General features: G+C 36.0%; 2 protein-coding genes and 1 non-coding gene across 6 annotated transcripts in view; 1 reads left to right on the top strand and 2 right to left on the bottom strand.

Moving 5' to 3' along the window:
* Positions 1-187: 187 nt before the first annotated feature.
* LOC137710412 (uncharacterized) lies at positions 188-1832 on the bottom strand. 2 transcript variants are annotated; one of them, XR_015963393.1, is made up of 2 exons: positions 1631-1832; positions 188-1142 (listed from the first exon to the last, which is right to left on the bottom strand). It is a non-coding gene; the product is annotated as an uncharacterized LOC137710412 (transcript). The 2 variants fall into 2 exon arrangements; XR_015963394.1 differs by having other exon boundaries at positions 188-1066; positions 1631-1753.
* Positions 1833-2626: 794 nt separating this feature from the next.
* Positions 2627-5125, bottom strand: HCA2 (Dof-type zinc finger DNA-binding family protein). Its single transcript, XM_068449420.2, has 2 exons — positions 4730-5125; positions 2627-4097 (listed from the first exon to the last, which is right to left on the bottom strand). The coding sequence occupies exons 1-2, from the start codon at positions 4778-4780 to the stop codon at positions 3162-3164; spliced, it is 987 nt and encodes a 328-aa protein (XP_068305521.2). The 5' UTR covers positions 4781-5125; the 3' UTR covers positions 2627-3161.
* Positions 5126-13531: 8406 nt separating this feature from the next.
* ATM (Serine/Threonine-kinase ATM-like protein) overlaps positions 13532-27757 on the top strand; it is a 28236-nt gene continuing 14010 nt past the window's right edge. For 2 of the 3 annotated variants that reach the window (XR_015963392.1, XM_068449417.2), the window contains exons 1-35: positions 13532-13766; positions 14231-14339; positions 14417-14563; positions 14670-14837; positions 14965-15145; positions 15236-15392; positions 15504-15643; positions 15781-15868; positions 16329-16432; positions 16627-16725; positions 17329-17385; positions 17655-17736; positions 18279-18353; positions 18631-18672; positions 18800-18870; positions 19042-19090; positions 19621-19692; positions 19842-19988; positions 20090-20179; positions 20260-20447; positions 21051-21627; positions 21730-21801; positions 21915-22079; positions 22570-22692; positions 22836-22963; positions 23778-23934; positions 24470-24516; positions 24601-24664; positions 25000-25074; positions 25238-25357; positions 25653-25838; positions 26559-26680; positions 26781-26850; positions 26974-27101; positions 27517-27658. Coding sequence is in view for 2 of the 3 variants with exons in the window: in XM_068449417.2 (XP_068305518.2) it covers positions 13698-13766; positions 14231-14339; positions 14417-14563; positions 14670-14837; positions 14965-15145; positions 15236-15392; positions 15504-15643; positions 15781-15868; positions 16329-16432; positions 16627-16725; positions 17329-17385; positions 17655-17736; positions 18279-18353; positions 18631-18672; positions 18800-18870; positions 19042-19090; positions 19621-19692; positions 19842-19988; positions 20090-20179; positions 20260-20447; positions 21051-21627; positions 21730-21801; positions 21915-22079; positions 22570-22692; positions 22836-22963; positions 23778-23934; positions 24470-24516; positions 24601-24664; positions 25000-25074; positions 25238-25357; positions 25653-25838; positions 26559-26680; positions 26781-26850; positions 26974-27101; positions 27517-27658 (4311 nt within the window). In the remaining variant the exon portion in view is untranslated. Of the gene's footprint in view, positions 13767-14230; positions 14340-14416; positions 14564-14669; positions 14838-14964; positions 15146-15235; positions 15393-15503; positions 15644-15780; positions 15869-16328; positions 16433-16626; positions 16726-17328; positions 17386-17654; positions 17737-18278; positions 18354-18630; positions 18673-18799; positions 18871-19041; positions 19091-19620; positions 19693-19841; positions 19989-20089; positions 20180-20259; positions 20448-21050; positions 21628-21729; positions 21802-21914; positions 22080-22569; positions 22693-22835; positions 22964-23777; positions 23935-24469; positions 24517-24600; positions 24665-24999; positions 25075-25237; positions 25358-25652; positions 25839-26558; positions 26681-26780; positions 26851-26973; positions 27102-27516; positions 27659-27757 lie in introns of those variants that run through there. The other variant, XM_088695455.1, reaches the window with a different exon arrangement.

Below are 27757 nucleotides of genomic sequence, written 5' to 3'. Positions count from 1 at the left end.
ATGTTGGACCATTAGGTTTTCCTGTCTAGACTGGTTTGTTTGCGGTTTTCAACAAAACAGATCGGACCATTAGGTTTTTCTGTGTAAACCGTTATCGTTCAGTTTTCAGCCTGGTCGGAGTTTTGGTTTTCCATGGTGGTGGCAATGGACTGCCTTCAACGCCAGACGGCAAATTGGTCAACCAGTGTTTCAATCTTCAAGACCGCTGGAAAATTTATTTCAAACCAAGCTTTGCAGAACATTAATGCTTCATATCAATTTTGTAAAATGGCTAATGCCTGTAATCCATTCACAACACAAAACTCATATTCGAAAACTGCAAAAACTTTCCGGAGATCAAGAAACCCGATCGAACAGAAACAACGATGCAAATCGTTTCAGGAACACAATGTAACCAACAAAGTAAAAGAACTTCGAATACTACTCCATAACAGCAACTCCTCCAGCAGCCTTTATTTTCTCAATTATGTCATTTGCTTCCTCTTTGGTAACCCCTTGTTTAAGCACACAAGGTACCTTCTCGACGAGATCTTTTGCCTCCTTCAATCCCAGACTGGTAAAAGTCCTGACTTCCTTGATCACCTTGATTTTTGCAGCAGCATCGAACTTCTCCAATTTCACATCAAAAGCCGTCTTCTCCACCTTCTTTTCCTCAGCCTTTGACCCAGCAGCTGCCCCTCCCTGTGAACCCAGGTCCATGCCTTCTGTTGATATGGGCTGCAGCTTCGGATGCCTTAGCCTTTCAGCAAGAGTAGGACCAAGTTGGCGGCGTTCTTCAGGGGCCAGTGCTGCGATTCGCTCAGCAAGCTGAACGATTTTATCTGAAGGTGGAGGTCTTGGGCCATACGGATCATAGAATGCAGGATATTTGTACTTTTTTGGCTTGGCACTGGGATCCCGGGGCACAAAATCAGGTTGGAAGCAACGAAACTGCAAAGGACCAGTTGTTTCAGGGAGAGTAGGACGCGCACGAAAAGATCTAGCAAGCGCAATGAGCCTCATGGTTCTTTTTGGATCAGTGGAAAAATTGCCTCATAGAATGAAAGATAGCTGATAAGGCTGTTATCTGCATTAACCAAGTTGCACCATTGGGTTTGTATAGAACAATCAGACCGAATGGAAAATGTCAAGAACTCGCTTGTCTGGAGGGAAAAACAGAGAAGAAACTTCAATTAGCAAAGGGAAGAACACTCCTTTTAACTGTACGTTTTACGAATGCAACATCAGCCTTACAGATTGGTTAAGTCTACAACTTTAGACTCGTTCTATATGTCAAATATGACAACAACAACAACAACAAAAAATACCAATAAGAACAGAGTAAAATTAATAGAGGAATTCAAGGGGGCATTTCCACAAACATGTGGCGTGCCAGGACAATGGCTCGTAGAAACAGACAATTTCCCAGAAAATAATACTCAAAAGCTATTAAATTTTTCGAACTGACACAATATTAAGCAATCCCATTAGCTTAAAAATCTCAGGATAATCCTTTCGATTCCCTTTTTACTACAAGATCGTAAATGTGGTTCTGGGTTTCTCACAAAACTCAAAAACCTCCACGGAAGAAAACAAAACCATCTGAATTCGTAAGAAATATTTAAGAGAAGCCCATAAGGAAGAAACTCACCGTAGTTTTATAAGCGCGAGCCAAAACAGCCGCCAACTCCAGGAGAGCCAATTGAGGCAGAGAGAGCAAACAGACGTCGGAGATGACTCTGGACCGTGGAAGCGTATATATGGTCGGGGTCGGTTACTATTGACCCAACTAAAATGATCTCTTTGCCTAATTTGCCCAAAGTTTCTGGGCTGGTGGACACAGTAATCTACTCTAGGCCCAATAATATGTCCCAACCTAATTAAGAAAATCTTACCTTTTTCAGAACAACTTACATAAAATGAGTTCACAATCACGTGGTGCTCCGATTGAATAATGCAGTGCCATGTAGAGAAAAAATTACACATAGTAATGCATTGTTGAGCAAAGAACTACGCTACGTGATGGTAAATCTGTTCTATATAAGTCTTTCTCCTATTTTCTAGCACCAACAATGGGTTACAATTAAGGAAACTTTAACGAAAAGCTTCCGGTACTATTCATTTTAACGAAAAACCACATTTTAACACTAAAAAGTCAATCATGGTACTATTCACTTTACCCTTTTGTCTTTATCGTTAAAACTCAAAGTTTTCAAGCCCTTTTCATTAGTTTTCCTTACAATTAATGAAGTCACATGGCACGGAATAACTCAAAAACTCAAAGATTATGGGTTTGCTTATAATTGCTTTTAAAATGATTGACAGCGTTTTTTATGAGAGTGTTTTTTGATCCATTCCTTAGCAAAAATACAAGTGAATCCTGGAAAAGCACTTGAAATGTTTTTGGAACTCAACAACACTTACCAAAAGCACTTTCAAACAAGTCCTATATATTACATTTTGCTCTCACTGAAAAGTCTGGTTTGCTCTCATTTTATTTCTCAACCATTCCCAACCAGAAAGGCAGTTTACAACACTTTATGATTATAATTTGATCACACTCCGATCTCCATCGACCATGCAGACAAACGGCACATTAAAAAGAGATAATTAAGAATACTGATTAATTACTAAATAACACATAATATATTTAATTAAATCTTATAGACCAAAAAGAGCCACGACTATATCTTCCTCGGTATTACAACAAAATCCTAAACCTTTGAATTCTTTTGCACTTGCAGCCAATGAGTACAACAAATTGGAAGAAAGACTAAAAGACCAAAAAGAAAGAAACAAAAAGAAAAATAATAGTACAACAAAACCAATAGCCAAAGGCAGTACTCATTTTTGGACTCTCCTTGCTCCCATTCACACACACCTTGTTGAGTCAATAAAGATGAAAGCAATTCCACCTTCGTACATAACACCCCCATCCCCCCCAAAAAAACAGAAAGAATTTAAACCGCTTTCCTCGCAAATGACATACAATATCTAAGAATCGACAACATGGTCATTTGGCACCTATATGCATGTATGTGATGTCGACCCATCACATACATGCACATACTTAGAGAACTGGCAATGCATGCAGTAGTAGTGGGAGTAGTTGAATAACCTACTGATCTAAATGCAGATGATTAAAATTAACTGAAGTCACTAATCGCACCTAATTAGTTTAATTAAACTAAAGGGTTGGTTGTGGAGGGACCATAATTGTTCATGACATTGGTCCATGATCCTAGACCATTGAGGTACCCAAATGACTCCTTTCCATGGTCAGAGCAGCCTTGGTCTTGCCACTCAAGTGACAAGAGCTTTGTGTTTGGCTTCACATCCATTGCATTAATCTGATGATGATCCTCATGATTTGCTTGATCATATGGCAACATTAGCCTCTGGCAACTGTCCATGAAATTACCATTCTGCCCATCAAGTGATGACATCCCAAATGGAGATGAGCACAGGCCATGGTGATGAAAGCTTGACTGATGATCTAATCCATGACTAACTCCTCCCATATTATTTCCAAACCCACCCATCATACCCAAATCAGAACCATTCCCCATGAAATCATAGTTCCTGGCATTCCCCACGATAGCCTCCAACTTGCTCTCCATGAAATCAATAGGCCTAGGGTTACTGTTGTCCATGAAGCTACTAGGGTTCATAGTACTCCCAAGCATCAAGTTATTGAGGTGTGAATACTGCATCTGATCAGGAAATGAAAGGTGGAGATCAGTTGGGGTGTGAGATATCGATGACGAGGAGGATCCGGGGTGGTAGTTTTGGTTCATCAGCGATGAAGGGTTCTGATCATTGGGTTTCTTGGAAGAAACTTTCTTGTTCTTTCTACACCCGCCGCCCACGGGGATGTTTCTGAGGGTTCCACCTTTGGTCCAGTACCTTCTGCAGGTCTTGCAAAAGTACCTAGGTTGGGAGAGGCTGTAGTTGTTGTAGTAGCAAAACTTGGTGTGGGTGGACTCGCACCTAGGGCACTTGAGGGCTTGGTCGTGCTGGGGCCTCAGCCTCCGCTCGATCAACGGCCTCGAGCACGTTAACATGTCGCCGGATAACGGTGAGGATGAATCCATCGGGGAATCCTCGTGAATCGTTCCCTTCAGACATGGAAAGGAATTTGGAGATTGCGTCAGAAAATAATACTTTTACCCCACCACTTTATAATTTTAGGGCGACACACATTCTTTTCCCTTCCACTGCATATCAATCAATCCAATATAAAGCTAGCTAAAAAGTACTACTACTGACTCCAGTGAAAATAGCTTAAGAAAATTGGAAACTCGAGGGGAAAAAAGGAAATGGGAAATTTGAAGCTACTCAACTTTCATCAAATTATTGTTGACGTTATGCTCAAATTTATGAATTAATAAATAAATGATGGGAAACTTTACATTACTAATGACGGGTTTTGAACTCCGAATCTCTATCTACTCCTATTTATAACCCTATCCTAGGCTAAACTAGCTAAAATAATAGCATTTTCAGCAGTACAAAGCGCGCTGTCTATAAGATACTTTGGTCTTCTAAATCCTAGGAAAAATGTATATTAGTTATTCCCCTGCGCTTTCAATATATTACATTTTCAGGAGCGAACTCATGATGAACTGAGGATGGAGCTGGTGGTCACATAATATAAATTAAACTAAATTAAATGTCCGCTATGAAATCAAAAACAAAAATAAAACAGAAATGAACACAATGGTGATGATGAAGAAGCACTACAACGTACCTGTAGCCAGTCAGATGAATCCATGCAAACTTGCAGAGAGTTGTGACCCATCAAACAAAACTAACCAAACTCAGATCAGAGAGCGAGAGCGAGAGAGAGAGAGAGAGTCAAAACAGAGGCAACAATTTTAACCAAAGCTTTTCCTTCATACACACTTCATTTCATTAGCTGTCTCTCAGTAACACTAAGAGAGAGAGAGAGAGAGAGAGAGAGAGAGAGAGAACAAGTATGTTAATGAAGGAGACAGGGCTACAGATAGAGAAGGATAGAAGTAGCTAAGTGAAGAGCGAGGAGGGTTCTTATTGTGTGGGAGGGGTTGGTGTGGGAACTATATAAGCCGATCCAGTGTGTATGTTTGAGTAAGCTGCTGAGCTTGCTAACCCTACACTCTCTTTCGTCGGTGGCAACAGCAATGGGGCCCTACTATGTCTGCACCCAGCCCAACATTGGCCCTACACCTTACCTCACCTTGACTGAAACCCCTACTTCACAACCAACGGCCCTGATGCCGTCATGGGTTTTGGGATTAGACAGCTAAGACCGTTGATGTGATAGTCTCACACGTCAGATATCACTCTGTAGTCTTCACACTTGAACGATCGTCAGTTTATGTTACATGAAAGAAGATGAGAGACTCAGAATATTTGGGTCCTCGATAAAGGAGGATCCCGAAAGAGCACTCCACTTAGGGGCCCAAACGTGTGGGTCCTATTCGCCCTCCTTCTACAAGCAAAGGATATATTCTCCCCTTCCACCCCCTAGTCACGTGCCACATTATAGTATGTACGTATGTCCGTTGTTTTCTTAGGCTTCTATAGAGTTCATAATCAACTCCATAGTAAACTATTAATTTGAAACTGTGTGATATCAGTTGTTCAATATATCGAGCTTACACTTACATCCTTTTTTGTATGTGTAGACATCATAAATGTGAAAACACAAACATAGTCTCACTATATACCATATACCCCTAGAAACTTTAAAAAAATATGCAATGTCCCTTACTTTTCAATGTAGAATTCACACTCTTAACACGCTCTGTCACATGTAGCAACATTTAAGTGTCTTTTAATATCTTGATGCAGATGATTCACACACATTCTACTTTGATGCTATAAAGGGCGTTGTGGTTCCGCTTCTGCCATAAACTCAGTTGATGATAGAAAAAGAAGTCATATTACTTACAAGCACAATGTATATCGTAGTTCTTTAACATGAGATTCACAAACTCTATAGTTAGACAACCACTAACCCTTGCCAACAATGCATAACGATCAATTACAACATAATGTATGTGTGTATATTATATTGACTATAATTTTTATGGATTGTGCTAGAGAAACCATCTACTTGAACTATATTTTATGAATCACATGATATGACGGCTGATGGTTAGACTTTTTTTTTAAATCAGTAGAAAAAGAATTCAACTATTAAAGATCCTTGTATGGACTATAAAGTATAGTCTAAGAACATAATCTCTCTAACATTTTTCTATTTTTATAACCCAACTCAAATCAAATAACACTTGGCGCGCTGTTGTGAATTAGAACGAACTAGGGACATTTGATTGAGCTAGCTCTCATTAGTCTAACATATATTTGTGACATGCATGCATGCATGCCATGACTAACTGGATGACGCTCGATCTTGATAACCTTGATGGTTCGATGGCGTGAGGAAGACACTCAAAATCTATGGGGCCCAAAAGTTCATTTGTCAGATGAGTGAATAAAGTGGTTTGTGTGCCCACGTTAAATTCACCGTACACTAACTGTTCTATATTCCCGTATACAGTTCAGAGACAGTGATTCTATCTGATCTCTGTTTTCTTAATCATTTCATGTTCTTTTCTCAGCTGCTGCATATATTTTTAGAAAAATTAATGAAAATAGTTTGAGAACTTTAAGTTTTAACAATAAGGATAAAATAAATGGTAAAGTGAATAATACCAGGGATTGATATTTTAGTGTAAAAATATGGTTTTTCGTTAAAGTGAACAGTACAAGGAATTTTTCATTAAAGTTCCCTATATTTTTTTATCAGTTCAATGATGACTATAACTGTACAAATATCCTTATGGTGGAATCTGATCACACCATCTCATTTGATTGAGATTCACCCTAGATTTCTATGTTTGGAGCTCACATGTCGAGAAATTCAAACTATTTAATTTTAATCTTAGGGTTCCTATTAGTATATCATACAAATCTACCTTACAAAAATCCGAAAACTTGAACGACTTGAATCTCTCTCTTCTTGAATGATACAGATCTTTCGATCTATGGGCTCTTGATAAAGAAATCCGGAGTAGATTTCATTCCATCCCGATCAACTTCATTTTATCATTTGCTTTGTTTCTTTTTAATTATTTGTTAGCTGGTGTGTTGAACCAATTAAAGAACTTTCATAATCACTTTGTGATGAGCTTGCATGCGGGTTTTGAAAGTAAGCAATCATTTTGAGGGACGAAGGGCCACGTAGCTTTTTCAACTATGTACACTGTATATTGAGTTCTATTAATTAGGGTTTCGATTAATCTTATGTGTATGTATTCTAAAACTTATGATATTTATCAAATTGTTAGTTTTGATCTCTTTTGATTTAACTTTGTTGATTCAATAAAATGCATGGGAATAATATAGCTATACATGTTGTGTGTTTTAACATTATAGATCTACATTATAAGCACTAATAATAATAATATTGCCAAAACAAGGTCAAATTTCATGCAAGGGGAGTTGAGCAGTAGATGCATATTGGTTTGAATACATGTCTAGTTTTTTTATAATGTATTACGTACCCTTAACCCTATATTTCGCAGCTATCCATCGCGTTCCACTTATATGTCAGTAATTGTGAGAGAAAGACATATTGCATTTCGTCTGAAGGTCTTCTTAACTATACAAATTTGAGAAGAATTTTGAGATCATTTGTGTCTCACACTGCTTGGATGAAATGTCAAAGTATACGTTATAAGGTATATATAGATATATAGTCAAGCATATAGAGTAGGGTCATTCTTTTTCAAGGGAGGATTGAACAATACTAAAGAGCATGTAAATTTAAAATACACACACACACACATATATATCTATATATATATATATATATATATATATATATAAGTATCAACTTTATCCGCATTCCGGTTGCAGATTCGGCATGCTCTCATTCATGAAACACGTTTTAGGGCGATTTAAGATCGGCCATTGCTACAAAACACACCAGTACTAACTAGGATACTAATCTTTTTCTTCAGCATGGCACATGCTGTGCACTGCGGGGGCATGCATGCTTTGTATATTCGATAAATAAAGGATCCTCCTCCTATACAGACACAGATGACTTTCAAAGCATGTCCCGTAATTCATTAACTTAATATTAACAGTAGTTCGATGAGGAAATCTTGAGCTTCAAGCTTCTGAACACCTGTCCCCGTAATCTTCTCTCTTTATGCACATTTTGCTTTGCGTTCGATCCTTTTTCTATATCTTCTCCTCTCACTCAAATGAAAGTTCTGGAAAGGACCGTTCTTAACGCTACAAAGTTTATTCTTAGATTCTTAACATCATTGTCGATCATTTCTTTAATTTTTCAAATCAAACGGAACAGAATGTCAATGTTACATGTTGTTGTTGGCAGGGCCAGCCCAAGTAGGCGCCCGCCTAGGGCTCCCACTTCGGAAGGGCCCCAAAAAAAATTTTATATCCTGTAATTAACATATAAATATTAAAAAAAGTAAGAAATATCATAATTCATTTGCTAGTGCAGTGGAAACGTTGAGTTTGAAACATGAAGCTGCCTTTTAGTCACTAGATTTTTCTTAATTTTTCTTGTTTTTCAAATTTAATGTCAATCCATCTGTCCAAATGCATATAAAGTTATAAAACTCAAGTCTTTTGCAATCTTTTTTCTTTCAACTTCTCATTCTCTCCATTTCTATCGAATGTTTAAACTAACTATCATATGGTCTTAAATATTGTACTTTAAGGTAATCAAACCTTTGAATTATATATTTTTCTTTTCAATAACTTTTTATTCAATGGATTATTTTAATATTCAATTTGTTAATGTGATGTTGATTTTAGAAGAAAAAAAAACACAAGAGAAACAATTGGCGTTGAATTTATTATACTCGTCAATCAAGTTTTATTGTTTTTCACTCTCAATCTTAAACAATTGACTGCAAACATTTAGTACATTTGTGTCTAAAAACGTGAATCGTGTAATGTTTAAATAATGTTTGTATATTTATCTTCTATTGATAATAATTTTTAATGATATTTGATGTGAAAAATAGAACTTTTTATGTATTTAGCGAATTGTTTTTTATACAAATCAATATACAAAGAACCGAAGATCAGAGAATTTTAGGATCCCACTTCGAAAATTCGCCTAGGACCCCAAAATTCTCAGGGCCGGCCGTGGTTGTTGGCAGGGTTGAAATTTGAGGTGCTCCAAAATTGCATTACAGAATATTTTTTTCAAATTTCAAATTCCAGAGTAATATGGCCAGTAGAAAACATATTATATATGTATGAAATGGTGTCTAAAGCATTCCTAGCTAGCTAGCTAGGGTTTGAATATTAGGTTATTGTGATGTGGTGGTCGACCTATTCATCAGGGTGGTCAAACAAACTAAAACCTCGTTATGGGCGCAGCCAATCAGGTTCTTTGAGGCCAAGCAATGGACCCTACCGTGAGATATCTGTCGATCCCTATGCCTTCTACTAGCAAGGTTAGGGTAATATATGTTAACGATGTGCAGATACTCGAGCAAAAACCAACCCCAACTTGATCTTGGGACCATATAATTGGCTAGAAAAGTTTCTTGATGCTACTCTTGGTTATCTCGGGTTTTAGTAATGGTGCTAAATTTAGGGGCTGATTGCAAAAATCCCAAGTATAGGTGAGATCAGCAATGTGATTATCAAAAGATAAACGTGTAATTACATATTTAATATTGTGATACAGTCTGACTAGAAAAAACTGTGATATAAACGTATTTTATATGAAATTTTATGAGGTATTATAAATTTAGGATTTGAGGATAAACGTTTCAAACTAAACAAGAGATAATGTTTTATGCAACGAAAGAGAGGGACAAACGCATGGTTGTGTATGTGCAACTTATGTATAGAAGAAAGCTCCGCATAGCCGACTCATCCAACCTGGAATGATTTAGGGTTTAGGGAGTTGCACAATATATTTTTCCATTTGTGCTTGTTATGGGAGTTGCTTCATTCTTGTCATGTTGTTGGTTTTGTAGTGAGTTAAACTTGGAGGTTGAGAAAGGTAAGATAAATTAACAAATACATAGTAAATATAATATTGCTTAATTTTGTGTATATTAGAAGTACCATATTCCACATTCATTCTTATGCATCTAAAAGAAGAAAGAAACGTGTGGTTTATTTACCAATACGACCAATAGTCGTAGATTATGTGCCCTTTCTTTCTCTTCATATATATATATATATATATATATATGTCTGCTGCAAGATCACACCAGATAGTCAGACTCTTATTCGCATGCGCGACACTTCCAACGGTGACTGCGGCGCGCTGCATATTTACAGCAAACAAGTCACAAAAATTCTCTTCTTATAAAAAAATCCACCTAATAATTGACCAATCTACTGGGTCGGTGGACAGGATCTTCAGCCCCTGTACTATACGGTTATCTTTTTTCAGTTTTATCTTCCCATCGACTGATCTTTAAATGTAGTATTAGTTGTCTCTACTTCCATACGGCTGTCAATGCGGAGAGATTATTTCTTGTCACCAGGTTTTTACGTAGCAAACTATTATTAGACGAGTGGTTCACTTTTAAACAAATATTTATGAGTTGCAAAAGAGTTTCTACTCGTAACTGGGGCGAAATGGGTGTTAATCAAATGTGAGCATTGAAATACAGGGGCGTTTCTATGAGAGCAATCAAACATTGTATCTGATCCAGTTATCAAATACAAGATTCTTTCGTCCACTGTAGTACGAGTCAAATTCTAAAATTCGACTCACATTCGAGTGCAGAAAATATATATAAAAAAATATAGTGAGTTCGATGTCTAGTTGTCCAGTCCATTTCTTAACCTTACTTCATTATGATCGAGTTATTATTGTTATAAAAATTGGAATTTTAACGAAAATCTCTCGATATTGTTCACTTTAACAAAAAATCACATTTTTACACTAAAAAGTCAATCATGATACTATTCACTTTACCAATTATTTTGTCATTATCATTAAAACTCAATATTCTTAAATTCTTTTCATTAGTTTTTTTTATAAAAATAGCCTATTGTTTTGCTTGTGACAAAAGAAAATAACCCTAGCCTACTTGCTATTCTTTCTTGTTCTCTAGACTCTAGTTATATGTCAGAATGATTGTTGTCTCTACTATTTTTGCTACGAAGTCATATCAATTGGGTCCCAATCGTGTCTATTGAACCCGACCAAGTGTCCCGTAGCTTAATAAGCTACACACTCTTTGCCTCACCTACTTCTGGATATTTTTGTCCTATTGTTTATGGCTTGTGTTGTGTGTGATTGTGCGAATTAATTGTTAGTTATTTGAGAATCATGTGATAATTAAACAACATTTTGAGGGATGCCATTAAATTTGTATTAGTCAAGAAAATAGGCTTAACAATAGTTAAGTGGCTGGCTTATTTATTGGACTACATAATATTTATATATGGAACGGATATGTGTCATCACTTTGTTTACATAATTTTTTATATACGTTTTTGGTGGGATATACTGTGTAATATATTTCAACGATATAAACTGTCTATCTTTTAAGTATTCCCTAAAAAATTATGTCGATAAAAAATCACCCAGATATAAAATCATATGACCGTTGCATTAAGGGCTTAGGGTTTCTTTGTAAAACCATATTAATCAATTTTCTTTACTACAAATGCATGTCTTAATGATTTTGGATTTGTCTACTTTTTTGTAAGGATGATCCATGAATGATGTTCTGAAAGATAAACAGTTCAGATATTTTAAATATATTACAGAGTAAGCCTCACAAAAACATGTATGAAAATTTATGTAAAAAAGTCGTGCCACATATCCTCTCCTCTATATATATTATATACATGAGGATTACGTTCAGATCGTGTCTCCTAATCCAAATTCTAATTCACATCAAAACACATAAGATCTCATAATCTTATTTTATTCTAAGTAGGTTTTGCAGCTATAAAGTTTACCTAATAATCTAAATTGGCCAGCAATTAACAATACTAAGAAACTTTATTAAACCTTGATTATTAATTGTTTCATACCATGAAAAGCTATATCACCAAACATATTTGAATGATGGCATATATCAATGTGAATAAGTAATGACGATGTTCTTTGCCGCGGGCTCATGCCCTTCGTTTTGGGGTCGGCGGCAATCTTCTTGACAATCATTTTTAGTCTTTTCCTTTTCTCTCTTTAGGTTTAGTTTATTTTGGTGTAGAATTATTACCACAAAACATTGTAATTATCATCTTTTGCCCCGCACACACAGTAACACACAAGGTTTTGGATCTCATTGATATGCGTAATCTTGTGATTCCCTATGAGCTCGGGGAATTACTTGAAGTCTAGTCATTGCTTTGCCATTGGTGATGCTTTATTGTGATATTTTTAGATCTAGTTTGTAAGGACCCTTTTGAGGCCTAGATATGTATTTGCAATATCATTTTTTCAATGAATGGAATATCATACTCTTATTCTTCTTCTTAAAAAACAAAGTATTGAGAATGTAAATAAAACTTCTTTTCGAGTCCCGTTTTAGTCTCAAACTCCTACAACAAGCCCGTAGACTATTCTTTTATATGACAAATTTGTATGCAATCACGTGTTTATCTAATTACAAATAGTACGTGAAGAAATTGAAATATTTATCCCATTGACTATTATTTCTCAACTCTCACGAATCCCAGTGAACAAAGTTATAGGATATTTGGGTTGGACTTGTATTCTACTTTTGGAAAGTGAAGGGCATGATGATGGAAGAGAAATTGGCAAGAGCTAACTGATTTACAAAATGCTTCCCTTGGGCCTTTTCACATCTATGATCCACTCACCCCAGGCCCAAGGCGGTTCCCTAGAATCTCATGAGGGACCAATTTCCAATCATAGGCCCAACAACAAAGGAGCTTAACGAAGCCCACAAAGTTCACCAAAATAAAAAGCAATTGAGGTTTCAAAATTGCTGAGGAAAGTGGTTGGATAGGGCCGATGAACTTTTGAGAAGGACGGTCCCGATTCCGGCTACTTCAGAGATATTCGTATTATTACTTTTCATTTTTGACGTACTGTTTTGTAAATAGATTATAAACATACCTCTATTTATAGAATTTTTCATTGAACACATCCGTACATGCATGGAGAAAAACTTATCATGCTAGGACTTTTATTTAAGACTTTTAAAGATTGTTACTAAAAGTCTAACTTGGTTTACTACCTTACACAACATTCATTCCTGCTAAGTTTCATGACACTCTCCTAGGATTTGAATCCCATCCCGATTCAAATTGTGAGAATCCTAAGGATTTTCACATCTTAGTCATTCATCGTATGATACGGTCATAAATTATTTAAAATTTTTTTATTTAAAATTAAACAAAAATAGTACTTAACGAAAACTAACCGGACGATACACGATAAACGATTATGATTTGAGGATCCTAGATTCCTTACGCTTTCCCATTTCTTCCTGGATCCTGTCCGCCTGCCTGGCCGTATTAACCAAAAATCAGCAAATATAAACCTTTCCTGTCTTAAAACCCTTTTACCAAACAAAACCCCCTCCCCTCCTCAACACTCCCACTCTCCCCACCTTCCGTCTTCCCGCCATTTTCTCCGGCCCAAACCACCCAATTTCCGCCAGGAAACGAAACCCTAGCTCCACTCTCTCACACTCAGACCGCCGGGTTCGTCATCGGAGCTCCGGCGGCCTCCGATGGTGACTTCCAGAGACGTCCAGGAGATTGTCTCCAAGCTCTCCTCCGATAAAGCCAAGACTCGAGAAGTATCTATCTATCTTCGACTCTACTCTCTCTCTTACCATTTTGTTCGTTACCATCTTTTCGGTCGCTGGGAAAATGCAGTCATACGAAAAGAAAATGAAATTGATAAAACGGGTAGTAATTACTTTCAGGAATCTGGAGAACTGCATAACGGAAAAGCCAAGAGGATCATCTGTTCTGATTAGTTATGATGATTCAATTTGTAGAAAAATATTTTGAGTTTAGAAAGTTGAACAGAAGCTTCATGTCCACTTAATTTCCCGAAATTTAGCATAAAATCCGAGTTCAATCGGGTCGAAAAGTTGTTTGGGCTTCGAATAAGCGAAAGTTTTCTGAAATTCTGTGTTAAATGGTGATTCTGAACTGCAGAGTTGTCTATGCTATTGTATTTTTGCTGCCAAACACAGTATTTATTTTTCCGTTTTGAGGAAATTGTTGTATGATTAATGTTTTGGTGTATATGCAGGAAGGGATAAAGTTTTTGAATACATGGTTAGAAGGAGAAAGATCGATTGGTTTCTGTAAATATCTCGGAAAGAAGACTGCAGAGCTTAAACCAGATGAAATTCCTCACTGTAATGCAATGTTTATAGTAATACATATATAATATTTTTACGAAAAGTGAAGTGAATTGCTTGTATTGTTTCTGCAGCTGAGACCTGGCCCTTCTTTACTAATTTGCTGATTCAGTGTGCTTCATTGGAGATATCCTCCTCAAGCAAGCGGCGATTGCCCAAGTTGATATGTGCAAAGACTCTAAGGATAGTTGTGCAACACGCAGAGGATGATAAGTTTTCAGGTATTAAAAGCAGTCAATGGATTAAGCTTTGAAGAAGTTTAAGTAGCCACCTAATTAAGCATTCTACATCTAATTATGCTTATGCTTGTTTTCATCATCATTTCAGGCAAGCGGTTGCCCTTGTTAGCTGTGGTTAAAAATCTTTTTAATCATATATGTGACGTCTTACATAATGATAATGTCCCAAGCTTTCAATTGGAATATGGGATTATTCTCCGGCATCTATTAACTGTCAGAGACTATCGATTTCAGATGAAGAGGCGCACCTATTGCAGTGAGTCAATGATTTCAACAAATAACCTCTAGCTAATATCTATTCTTGATTGTTAGTTACAACTTACATTTACACTGTCGTTATTCAACTTGGTCTTAATTATCTTACTCTGCTCTGCATTGATAAGGCCTAGTACAGAAGTACATGGAGAAGATAGACGAAAGCTTGAGCCAATATAATCCCAAGGAGGAGGTCTTTCGCTGCATTCTTACCCTCCATTCACTTTTGGAGAATCCCCCTGGAGATTTCCTACCAAATCTTAGGGAAGAGATTGTTGAGTGGTTTGTCAGAATTTTTTCTCACATTAGGTAACCACCCCCCAGCCGTCTGATTTGGCATTTCCTTTTCTATATTCATGATGGAGTACGTGACGTTTTCTCATCTTGCATCTTGCCCAGGGATGAAGGAAAGATTTCACGCAAACTTATGGACTGCATTAATACATTTTTGTTGAAAGATGGTCCAAATTTGGGTTCTGAGTCCTTGGAGATCCATAATGCTGTGCAGCAATTTGTGTTCCGGTGTTGGCTGACGACCCATGATCGAGCCCTTAAGGTTTCTTAATAATGCATTTCAAAGCAATTTTGGCAGTTTATCTATATTTTTGAGTATCCTGAATTCCTAACTTTGCTTGCACTTGTACTTATATATATTTATATATTGCAGGATGCACTTATTTTTTATGCAAGGTTACAGCTGAATATGACTAGAGGTGCTGCTGATGGTAGTTTTTTGGTTCATCAACTTCTTGACATAGTTTACAAGGAGCTTGATCAAAGCTACGTATCCAATACTAATGTGCCTAGGTGGACTTTCTATTTTTCCTTCTCAATCATTTCTGTTTTCAGTTTTAAAATTGACTTGTTATTCTTATGGTATTCCTAGGTGAAGTTTACAATTGTGACTTTAATAGATGTTCATTTAAAACCTTCTGCATTTGCAGGGCTGATGCAGCTAAAGATGACAAGTTTGGAATTTTAAGTAGCTCACATTGTGGTTTGGTTGAGCTTGCAGCTGCTGTACTTTATCGGGTATCTACTCCAGACATTCAGTATGCTGTGCTTGCATCTCATTGTGGAACTTGCATAAATTTCAACATCATCACTACGGTTTAATTTTCTTCACAGCGAATTGGATTTTTTTTTGGGTGGTTTGCTAAGGCAATATACCAATTCTGTCATATATGATGATCAGTTTTGGCTCCAGTAGTTTAAGGTGGAGTGGGGTTGGAGTAGGTCTTAAATCCAACTCTTGGTTTAGGTGGAGTGGGGTTGGAGGTGGTTAAATCCAAGTCTTGGTTTTGTTTGTTTTATTTTTAAACACTCTGGATAAGTAAACAATTTGTTAGTGTTTTTTTCCTTTACCTTTCTTGAGACTGACGATCCTGGTAGATGGCCAATTCCTTTCTTTCATCTCATTTTTTATTCATTTCCATAAAGTTCCTGTTTCCTATCAAAAACAGAAAAATAATTTTGTGTTTTCACTCTTCAGGCTTGTCATAACATGACTAAAACACCGTCAACTGAAAAGCGGGTCAAGAGAGAGCATGCTGCTGCACAATTGAGAGAGGCTCTCATGAAAGGAAAATGGTTATGGTAAGTTTAAGTTGACTGATTATGTTTAATTTCCTTGTGTGGTATCTTGTGCACAGCTCTATCTGTTGATACTGCACCTTTAGCATGAAACAACTTTCTATAATCTAATGTGAAACAAATATAAAAATGGATGATAAATTATTGGTCAATGTGGCACTGATGCTTTTGACCTGCTGGTTTGATGATGAATTCAGGAATGCTTCATTTTGTTGTCTGATTCGTAAGTACCACACACACATTAGTAAGGATCTTTTCATGTACTGGTTCGAGGGCATATGTGCAAGCTTTCAAAGGTACTTTGTGGCATGTGATAGTTATAATTGTCTCATTTTTTAGCTTTGATCAAACTATCATTTATTCTCATGTCTCTCTCTATGCTTCTTTTAATATAATTGCTCTGCAAGAACAAGTGCTGATACTTTGACATTAGTACTAGGATATTACTTGAGTTTTATTCAGTCTGAACTCTGAACCTTGAATGCTTCTCTTTAATTGTTGTCATACTATTTTGGAGTTGTATACTTGGTGTTGTTCAGAGTCTTGTATAGATCATGTGCCATATTTTGTTTCCCGATATGTACGTATATGTATATATATGTGTGTGTATATATATATATATATATATTATATACATTAGAAAAATAGAAGAAGAGATAAACTCCTTGAAATTTGTGGTTCTGTTGGATTAACACCCCACCTTGTTTTCCTTAAAAAAAAACAGATATAGGTAAGTTGTAATATAAGATGAGTATCTATGCATGCTTGCGTAGGGAATTTCTTCTGGACAGTTAGTCAACTCAAGTGTAAAATATTGCAAATCTGTTCCATACTACATAAACTGGTGATGTTTTTAATTTGTTCTCATTCCTGTGCTGATGAAATGGAATATATTGCAGAATTTTGAATGATGCAAACATGGTACATTCTTATGATGGTCTGCTTTGGACACTGAGGTATGCTGCACTAATTTACCATAAACACACTTACTTTTTATGTAAATATTGTTAAGTGTGTAGCCAGGTTGTGTATAACCATGTGACATTGGTGGTCCATTTCAATATTGCTTTGCCATGTATGGTTCTCCACTGAGTTTAGTATTTGTATATCTGCACAAACATCCACTGGTTATTAATATATGGTCGACACCTGTAGATTCTCCCTCTACCTCTCTAATCCCCATCTTCTTATGAGCTTATATTTATCTATTTACATGCATCTAAAGGAGCTTGCAGGAACTTTCTTCCGTGCTGTTGCTTCCAGATTCAAAGTTGAAGAAACTGTCAAGCTTGTCTCCCTTGAATGAGGTGCTTGTCTGTTTTTTTTTTTTTTGTTTTTTGTTTTTTTTTGTTGTAATTCTTTTGACGATTTTGCTTCTTTTTTATGTTGCCCCTTTCTAGATGTAAGACTATTACATTCAAGGGGTTCAACTGAAGGATTGTTTTTAGACTATTTGTAGGTAAACTACAGTTAAACAACCCTGGGTTTGTACTATACAAGGGCTAAGTTATTTTTTTGGGGCAAAAAGGACTAAGTTGTTTAGTGCTGTCTTTGGGATTGCAAATCTCAGTGATGTACGGAATAGGTTTTAGAAAGAAAAGAAAGTACCAAATAGGTTCTTATTTGGAGACTTCATCTATCAAATTATTTTTCCTAGGGGCCGCTTTATGTAAGACGATCGTTAAAGAAGTACCTCATAAACAATTTCAACTTCAGGGGGTGTCTTTTCTTTGCATTTACTTTGCGGGATCGAGAGAATCAACTATATTCCTTTTGTATTGCTATCTTTAAAACTATTTCTTTAAATTGGTATTTGTGTTGACTGGGTTGCTGGACAATATTTTTGCAGTTTGATTGTGGTTGGCAAGTAGTGTGGAGTTGCCTGATGCAGGGGTTGCCATTGTTTAGTAATGTAGCTGCAGTTGTAAGTTTCAGTTCTCTCTGTTTGATAGGAAACACAATGTTTTTTTATTGAAAAAGAAAGCAAGATGTACATCAGTGTATGCTCTGCACACATTAATACAAACAGAGCCTAAGTTTTAATGGACAGAAGTAAATGGAACAAGAGATGTATAATATCTTTTAGAATTTGTGAATTAATATGTTCAAAGTTCTCAGTGCATCATCTCAAGTTACTGAGTGGAGCTTTTGAACTATTGTCAAAATATTGCTTTGTTTTCATTTTGGGTGCCCTTGCACAGGTAGATGCTGCCCTGGTGCTCCTTGGAAACTTAATTTCAAATGTGAGTGTGAGAATGTGTCTTGTTTAGACTGGTTTCTACTATTTTCAATTGTTGATGCCGTTAGTTATTGCACTTCTAAATATTTTATTCTAGATTTTTTTTTAATTCACACTTTCTTGTTTTCCAGGATCTTGTGCATAAATGTGTAGTACCTCAGGAGGTTTGGGACCTTAGGTTATTCAAACAAATGCCATCAGTGTACGTAATGCATTGCCTGTCAATCAATTATTACGTTTAATTCTACAATTACTCTGTACTATTTTCTTTAGCCCACTATTTGGTAATCCCTAATTAATCTAATTAACATTCATGATAGAATATTTAGATTGCTTTGTTGGTGTTTAATTCTATGATTATGATTTCCTTCAGGTCTGTCTTGTACTTTATTTCATGTTACTTCTCGAGGAAAGGTACTCAAGTAAGTGCTTGATTATCTTTTGTGTCATCCTGTTTTTTCTTCAGCTCTTAATAATTCTTTTATTGTCACTGCCTCCTTGATTGTCTACTTATATATCCATTATTTTTCATTTTTGCCCCTACTTTTGTAAAATATGAAACTCTGTTATTTTATTTAGAGAATGCATGTGATATTATCTTCCTCAGATAAGTGAACATCTGTACAAGATAGACAAAGTAGATTCCACCATATTTATTCAATGCAATGGTCTACTTGAGGATCACTGAATATTAGTCTTGACATGGCTTACGTTTGTTTGAATTAGTGTAGCTCAACATATGTTAGATTAATCTAATTCTTTTTGATAAAGAGAGTTCTGAACTTCTGAGTGACACTTATACATGTGCATGTGCATTCACAGACAGACAGACAATCCTATACATATACATGTCCATTTACTGATAACTAGGTTTATATCTTATAAAGCTTAAATTACGGACCGGGCCCAAATTGTGAAATATGTTATATCTACTATCTTCATGTTTGTGCAGGGTGATGTTCGTGACATTTTACATCTGAGAAAAAACCTCCTGAGAGAACTTCTGGGTCAACTTCAGTTGATGGTCAGTTTGCTTTAACTTCAAATACAATATGTCCTATCCATCTTATAGATATTCAATTATTCTTGTATTGGACTTCCCTTATTTGAACTTGTTACACTTTGTTATTAGAAGTCATGTTTGGTAAGTTATAACTGGTCCTTCTCGTGCAGGAGTCTCCCATGCTTAATGAGCACTTGGTGGTATTGTTACCTGCAGCTGTTTATGCTCTCTGTGCCGGTTGCACTCCTTTTGATCAATGCTGTAGAGGACTTCCTTTATCTTACTCTTTTGTCGATATTACTGAGGCTGTTGATAAGGTGTGCAATAATTCACCTTGGTTTCCATTTGGCTTATAAACTTCAATGGTGCTATTTGGTGTCCATTCGAACTGAACTAGATTTTCAATTCCAAATTGTAGCCAGAGGATACTGAGCACGATTGTCTGCATGGGCTATTTGACTGCAATGTGGAAGTTCTCGCTAGTATCGATCCAGGTTCCAACGTTGAGGTACTGGCATGTTAGTTTTATAGGCACCCATCTATTGGGATTGATTGATTATATTTTTAATACATTACGACCATATTCAGGTTCTTCCATCCCAAACCCATCCAAGTGTATGGCTTCCGCGACAGTTAAGGGATCCACTGTTTTTTGAGATGGAAACCTTTATACTTGAATCTCTAGTAGAGAAGGAGATGGGAAGGAGGCCTCTATCTGATGTGTTCTTTATATGTACTCTATTGTCAAACTTCATCTATGGTTCAATCTTGACAAGGTTTGTCTCATCTTCTTGTCTACATTTGTATTCGATAATATCATGTTGGTATTTCCATCTTACCACTTATTGGTTTTGTCTAGTAAGGCAAAATATCTTCTTACTACTGAGCTGCTGTTTTGGTATGCACTTCTCTTGCTAAGTAAAATACTTGATCATTCACTACTCACTAATAAGACTTTGTGATTCGGTGCTCTTGACATGGATATGTTCTTAAGAACTATAAGTGTTGTGACTATTTCTCAGCAGCCATTCATCCTAGAACTTTAATGGTTGTCTTTATGAGTTTTTCCTTCATCATAGATACTTCTATGAAATCTGTCTTTTGAGTCATTGTTGCACTTGTGGGCAACATCGTGTATTACCTCTCGAGTTGTAGATGTGTCATATTAAACAGTATGCACGATACACCGTGTGTCTACATGCTGATGTTCTGGTTGTGTCTTTTATGCCATGCTGTAAAATTTTGCAGTTGAACTACATTACATTGTGGTTGAAGTTGTACATTTTTTGAACATCGACATCTGACCTTTTCCTTTATATTGTTGGGTATCTTGTTTCTTTACACGCTCTGAGTTGTTTATACCATACATGCTATTCCAGGCAAAGAGAGGAAGCATCGTTATTCCTTTCAAAATTGGGCCAATACCTGTTAGAATGGCTGGATATTGCAGTTAAGGCCACCCAAGGAAACCACAATGATATTCTGCCTCTTGCTTGCTTGGGCTCAGATCTTGTCTCTAATGGAACAAGCTCCGTTGTTGCTTCCTTAAAGAGTTTTCTTTACTCCCCTATTTTCATGAGGTGGAGAGTTCAAAATCATGCGGATGTTGACCTTTATGGTGCTATCATGCAAATGATGGAGAGGCTTTTAAAAGCATTGGCTAGTGTGTATGAAGAATACTCTAGCGGTGCAAGTAGTCATAAGTTTGATGTGACTCAGCAAGACTTCTCTTCTGATAGAAGTAAAATTAGGATCATGGACATGGAGTTGGATATGAATGATGATTCCAAAGATGTGGATGTTTTAACTATTGGTGGTAAAATTGGTGGTGGTGTATCCTCTTCCATAGAGAAATGGAAGCTGGGCATGATTTTGCTTATTTCAAATTTTTTCTCAGTTTCACACGTTACTTGGGATGTCCTATATGATCTCTTGTCAAAAGAAACTGATCAAATGGTATGTTACACAGTTCCCTTCTCCACGTACATTTGATACCTGAATTCCACGCATGCAATAATCACATCCCTTTTGATTTTTACATTTTTCATTTCAACTCAGGTTCGTGAAAATATTCTGCTCATTCTTTGTCAACATCCATACTGGTCATCTCTTGAAAATCTTACAGACACGGTAATTTACAACTCATCTTAATTTAGTTAGAGATGTTAAGTTAGTTAATAGTTGTGATTAGTTTCAAAATAATGTTTGATCAGTCATATGTTTAAGCTTTGCCTTGTTTGCAGATCAATTTAATGAATGAAATGGTTAAGATGCAAGCCAGACTTAAGCTTGATAGTGCTATGGTGTTATCTGCTATCCGTGGTTTGTTGGGCACCTTATCATCCTTGGACTCTATCAGGAAGGATAAATTTGTCATCGTCTCTTTGGGACAAAGAGGATATGAGCAGGTACTTCCACCCTTTTCTTGTTCTATTTTACAATAAATTTGATGGTTGACGGTTGTTTTAATATATGTTCCCTTTCTTTAATTTCTGGACATCTTGACCTCGTATACACCAAACCTTTTCTTTTGATAAAGTTCTGTTTCTTGTGTACTTACATATGTGCAATAGCGGAAAATAGTTAAGTTTTATGCACCTTTCTTTACATGAAAGGAGAAGTACTAACAATCTATAAGTTTCAAGCTCCAAGAAGAGAAGTAAATTACCTGATTTCCATTCTTGATAATAAAAATGCTATAGATTTAGAAGCATAATTGCGCAAGTGAGAAATAAAAAACCTTGATGAAACCTACCCCCTTCGTGCATGGAACATGCAGATAACTATCTGCTATTACATGTCTATCATGCAATTCATACAAAATTTTATAATAGTTAGCATATTGCAAGAGTTACTATATTCTTTAACTGAATAACTTCCTTTGTTTTTTATTCTCAGAGCTTGATGCATCTTGGAGATTTGGTGAACAAAGTTGCTGAATGTGATCTTGACTGGTTTTGTCGTGCTAAGCTAATTGATTGCATATGCAATTTTATTTTACTTAGTCCTCAAATTGGTCAGGTGATTATTTCTCAATTACAAATAACCAGGAGAAACATTGGTTATCAAGTTTAGAACCAATGGTCTCTTGTTTTGGTACTTTGTAATCTTCTTTCCTTCTATTATCACGTTGAATGGTTGCTGTTGTGTAACTCTTTTACCAGACACTGATCGAAAGGTTGCTGTTGATGCTCCGAGATCCTGATTATCGAGTTCGGTTCTCCCTGGCTAGACAAATTGGTGTTCTTTTCCAAACATGGGATGGACATGAAGAATTATTCCATGATATTTGGTAAGTTTGTTCTACAATTACAATCATACCTTGCTGCCTATGCTTATATTTGGTGAACAAAGCTTGCCGACCCCCCCTTCTTAAATATAAAGGGTACAACTTGCGTTAATGCTGTGAATGTCCTATGTTTACCTGTTATTTATTTTGAGTTCTCTTTTCAAGGTGTAATTTTATTATTTTAGATATCTAGATATAATTAAAATTTTTATTAGAGGCGATGTTGCATTCACATGCGATAACTCATTATTGTCATTATCCTTACTGCCAATTTTACTTTAAGTCTATTATTGTAGTTGTAGTTATTGTTTATTTTATTTATATTTTTGGTCCAAGACTCCAAAGTCTGAAATTCACTACACCATGGGGTGCAAACCTGCCCTTATAAGCTTTGTTTGTCATGAGTATATTAATTATGTTTTAGGGCTAATTTACACCCTCAAAGTTTGAACTGATTTTCAAAATGGGCCTATGAGGTTTTAATTCTCTCACATTGCACCCTAAGGTTTTGTAATTGTATCAATTTACACCTTTTGTGTATTTGAAGTCTATTTTCTATTAAATTGATGAGTTTTTAGTCAATTTGGTACAAATGTCACTTGCATGTCAACCTAATTACGGGTTACAGGCTCACCATGTCATCAATTTAATAAAGATGCAAACAATTTAAGACCTCAGGTTGTAATGTGAAGAAAGTTAAAACCTCATGGGCCAATTTGAAAATCACCTCAAACCTAAAGGGTGGAAAATGTAGTTTATATTTTATATTACCAAATAATATTTTTATTAGCTAACATCTATTTTGTTGTTTTTCTAGTTCCAACTTTGGTGTGGTGTTGGTGTTTTTCTCTCAAGAAAAATGTGTTGCTGCAAGTGAGGTCATAGCGGCCGGTCCACAGCCTCGTCCCACAATGGAAACTGTCATTATTACTCTTATGCATCTTGCTCTGCATAGTGAGAAAATAGAGTTTGAGGTATATATGTATCCTTTCTTTTGTTTAATTGATATCCCACTTTCTGAAATTGAAACTTTGTGTGCAATTCAAAGGAGTTCGAGTCCGCAAAAGATATTTAAAAAACAAAAGAATAAGAATCCGAGGCTAAAGAACGTGAAATGTGGGTCAATGCAAGACAATTAAAATTGACCATCCTTGAAATTAAGGAACATGCAGTCAGATTATCTGAATACCAAATATATTGCTTTTAGCTTTTTGCTTTGTTATTTTATTTTTTCCAAGGTGACACTCCATGTTCTCACAATTGTTGCCTCTCAAAGCAACATTTAACTCCACCATGATAGCTAAGCAGGTTTGTCAATATTTAATGTGAGAATTGACCTGGTCGGACATCCCTGACTTGTCAGTCAAGTCAACGATGTTATCTATAGATTTACTTCTTTTAGAAATTAGAATACATTTGCATATAATAAATTTAATTCATGACTTTGTAAGAAGTTGTTTTCTTGTGCTTTTGTACTTACTTGGTAAGTTCGTTCCATGACACATGCAGGCTGTATTCATGATATGTGTGGTTTCTGCTATTGATCCTTGTCAGAGGTACACTATCTGCACTGTTTTGGTGTATTGATTTTTCATGTTATGTTTCTTTGATCTGTAAAGATTTTCTTTTTCCCTCCTCAGGGAATTGGTCCTTGCGGTACTTGATAATCTCTCCAGCCAGCTGCATTATAAAACTAGGTTCAAGGTAATAATTGTAGTTCTCTTGTATTATAGACTATAAATTTTCGTACTAGTATTTTCTTGTTATTATTACTATTATTGTTGGGAATTGTTAATGGCATTTCAAAATAGCAATCATGGGCTCCTCCCTCCTTTAGTTTTATAACTAGGGATGAGTGCAATTACTTTTCTGGAGTGCAACAGCTCCCTTATTGTCATATTAGTATTAGACTTTAGGCCATTTATTTGTCACATAAGAAAAATGATTTTGATGGAGTTAAGACTTTCAGTTATCTGGTACTTTTTACTTGACCAATAAAAATGCTGTATACGTATGAGGTCACCAAGTTTCTTTTGCAGTACCTGGAGGAGATTATAGGATCAATTCTCTTTTGTTGGATTGCTTGTGGTGTAAGCCTTGCGGCACTTGTGGAGGTAATTTGCTGTTTCGTCCTATTGTAGGGTAGGAAGGATAGATGATTTAATTCGTTAGGGTATAGTGCAATACCTTACAAAGAGGAACTATTAGAAACTTATTGATAATGAATATCATATCCCTAAATGTCCAATCTGATAAGTTGGCAATTGTTCTTTGCAGATTAGGCAATTGTTTGTATCAGATTCGGAACCTAGTTATTTCATGCAGTATTGCTGTCATTGGCTTCTCCCGGCTCTACTTCTGCATGGGGACAACTCCAATCTCAGCTGGGTTGCCAAGGTAAAATGAATCTTCAACTTCCCATTTGTTTGGTAACCTTTAAATATCCACCACTTAACCTGTACATTTTCACTTGAGTAAAATTTAGCTGGGTTACTATGGTAGGTGCACTAGCTAGGTTATGTGATTCTTTCCCTATTCAGCATCAAATTAGTAATATCATTTATATTTGTCGTCAACTCTTGATTTCCTTTCAGTCCACTGTATATATATATATATATATATATATATATATATATATATATATATATCTGCATATTTCCTTAAGTTAGTCTCACACGTTTATTTATTCCAGATTGCTGGTCAGCCTCTGGAAGTTCTGGTGAAAAATCACTTTGTGCAGATTTTTTCAGTTTGTATGGGATTGCATTCTAGTAAGAAATCTGGGTGGGAAAAGGGAGCAGATGTGCTTCAGAATTCAATTTTGCGTCTTGCTCAGATATCTGAGAATGAGCGGGACAAACTCATTAAGAAACATATGGTTAGCTTCTGATTCTATGGATTTCTGTACCTGCTTTCTAAATTTGATGGAAATTTAGACTGAAAAACTTTTAAATCTTACATTTGGTTTATAGGAATTTCGTACCAAACAATGAATTAAGTAGTTGAGGGCAGTGAAATGTCTCCGCAGCATACATCCTGGCATTGGCATTAATGATATTTATGAGAAAAAGAGAGATATCTATGGTTATCCCCTTGTATTGAGTTGCATTTCTATGAAGTCTTGCTTGTTCTGATTTGAAATATGCTTCCATGATGTTAGATATCTTTGAACATAAAATCTCATGTGGTGTACTCTATAAGTCTTTCATTCAATATATTGATCATGGGTCTTTTAACGGATTTCCACTTGGTTTTGCATTTGATGCTCTAATTTTACTGGAATGGTAATTCATCCAGTGTGTATTGCCAGTTTGGCATCATCTGCTCCATGTTCTCCAAAATAATTGATCCACACGGTTAGTTTTATTCAGCCAGGCCCATACGTGCGAAAGCATGTTGAGAATATATAATTTTCCATTTGGTATTTTAAGACTTCCAATTCAATACGTATAATCTTAGGCCTTTCCTCTCTTTACTAGTTGGTTTTGGATTGATATCTCTACCTTTCACATATTTATATGGTATTTTTTTTGTTTAGCATAATTAACTGGATGGTTTAATGCTTTTATAATTATTTCCTTAAATGCCATATTTATAGGTATCTATTGTCAGCCACATTCTGTCTCTTGGCTCGTCTGCATCAAACCCTGCAGTTCCATTCTTTTCTAGGAACACGATTGCACTTGCAATTCAAACAGTTGTTGACGGATTTTTGGAGAAGTACACTATTTTCCAAGCTTTCTTTGGGATTTAAATTTTATTTCGATTACTTATCTGATGACTCTTTCTTAAAATGTTTTCCTAATGGCCCTCTGTGCAGGGAGGATTATGCTACAAGTATCTGTGTTGTTGACAAGATTAACATTTTTCGACCAGATAGGGTTTTCATGGTAAATATGCTATTTAGGATATCTCTTTATGCCTATTTTAGGATTCCCTTTATATTCAATTCTTTTGTTCAGTTGGCATGTTCAATGCTTTTTGTGAAATTAACTGCTAATGTTGTTCTGCAGTTTATAGTGGAACTGCACTATAAGATTGCAGCAGCAACTCACCATAGGCATGCATGTCACCGGCTTGTTGGAGTTGAGGTGCTTATAGATATTCTTGGGTATAGAGCTGCTGTTGCTAGCACGTCCAAGTAAGTTTATAATATCAGCATTCAGGATCCATCTTTAGATAATTAGAATGATGAATGTTCAAGCAATTCACGCAAGCTTCTAATTAATTCATACAAGCTTCTAATTAATTTTGGTATTGATGCGACTAGATTAGCATTTTTCAAAAAAGAATGCAGATGCCTTTTGCAAATTATAAGTGGTGTAGTTTGGGATAAATGCGCACAGTTCCCTTGTCTGCCCCCATTTTTTAATTTAAAAGTAATTCATATGGTATTCATATCTTTTAATTGTGTTTTTGTTCAGTGTTCTTCCTGTGTAGTGAAAACACTGAAATGTGATTTTAAATTGTAGAAAGCATGACATTTTTTTTTGGACGTGTAAGTATATAATTTAACATGCCCTTAATATTTTGCGATTATCTGATGTTTTATGCAGTTATCTTTTCAATTTGGTTGGGCAATTCATTGGCTGCCAGGCTTTACTAGATCAATGTTGTCGTATCATTTCTGCACTACTGAAAACTTTTAAAAGTAAACCATCAAAAGAAATTATCTGTGTTCTGGGTGAGCAACTTCAGGTGGGTTCCTTTGTTAGTCAGTATATCTATCTTTGATTCTGCATCCCCACCTCTCCCCACCACACACACACAAAAGAGCCCCATTCAGTACTCTGCTTT

The sequence above is a fragment of the Pyrus communis genome, chromosome 6, assembly GCF_041283825.1.
Source record: "Pyrus communis isolate YQ-2024b chromosome 6, ASM4128382v1, whole genome shotgun sequence".
In the NCBI taxonomy this organism is placed as follows: Eukaryota; Viridiplantae; Streptophyta; class Magnoliopsida; order Rosales; family Rosaceae; genus Pyrus; species Pyrus communis.
This window is presented reverse-complemented; position numbering and strand designations above follow the sequence as displayed.

Bases quoted from the DNA above. Each gene is read 5' to 3' on its own strand.
- HCA2 (XM_068449420.2), bottom strand. From the start codon at position 4,780: ATGGGTCACAACTCTCTGCAAGTTTGCATGGATTCATCTGACTGGCTA. The intron at 4,098-4,729 runs GTACGTTGTAGT...CCATGTCTGAAG, and splicing joins ATTCATCTGACTGGCTACAG to GGAACGATTCACGAGGATTC.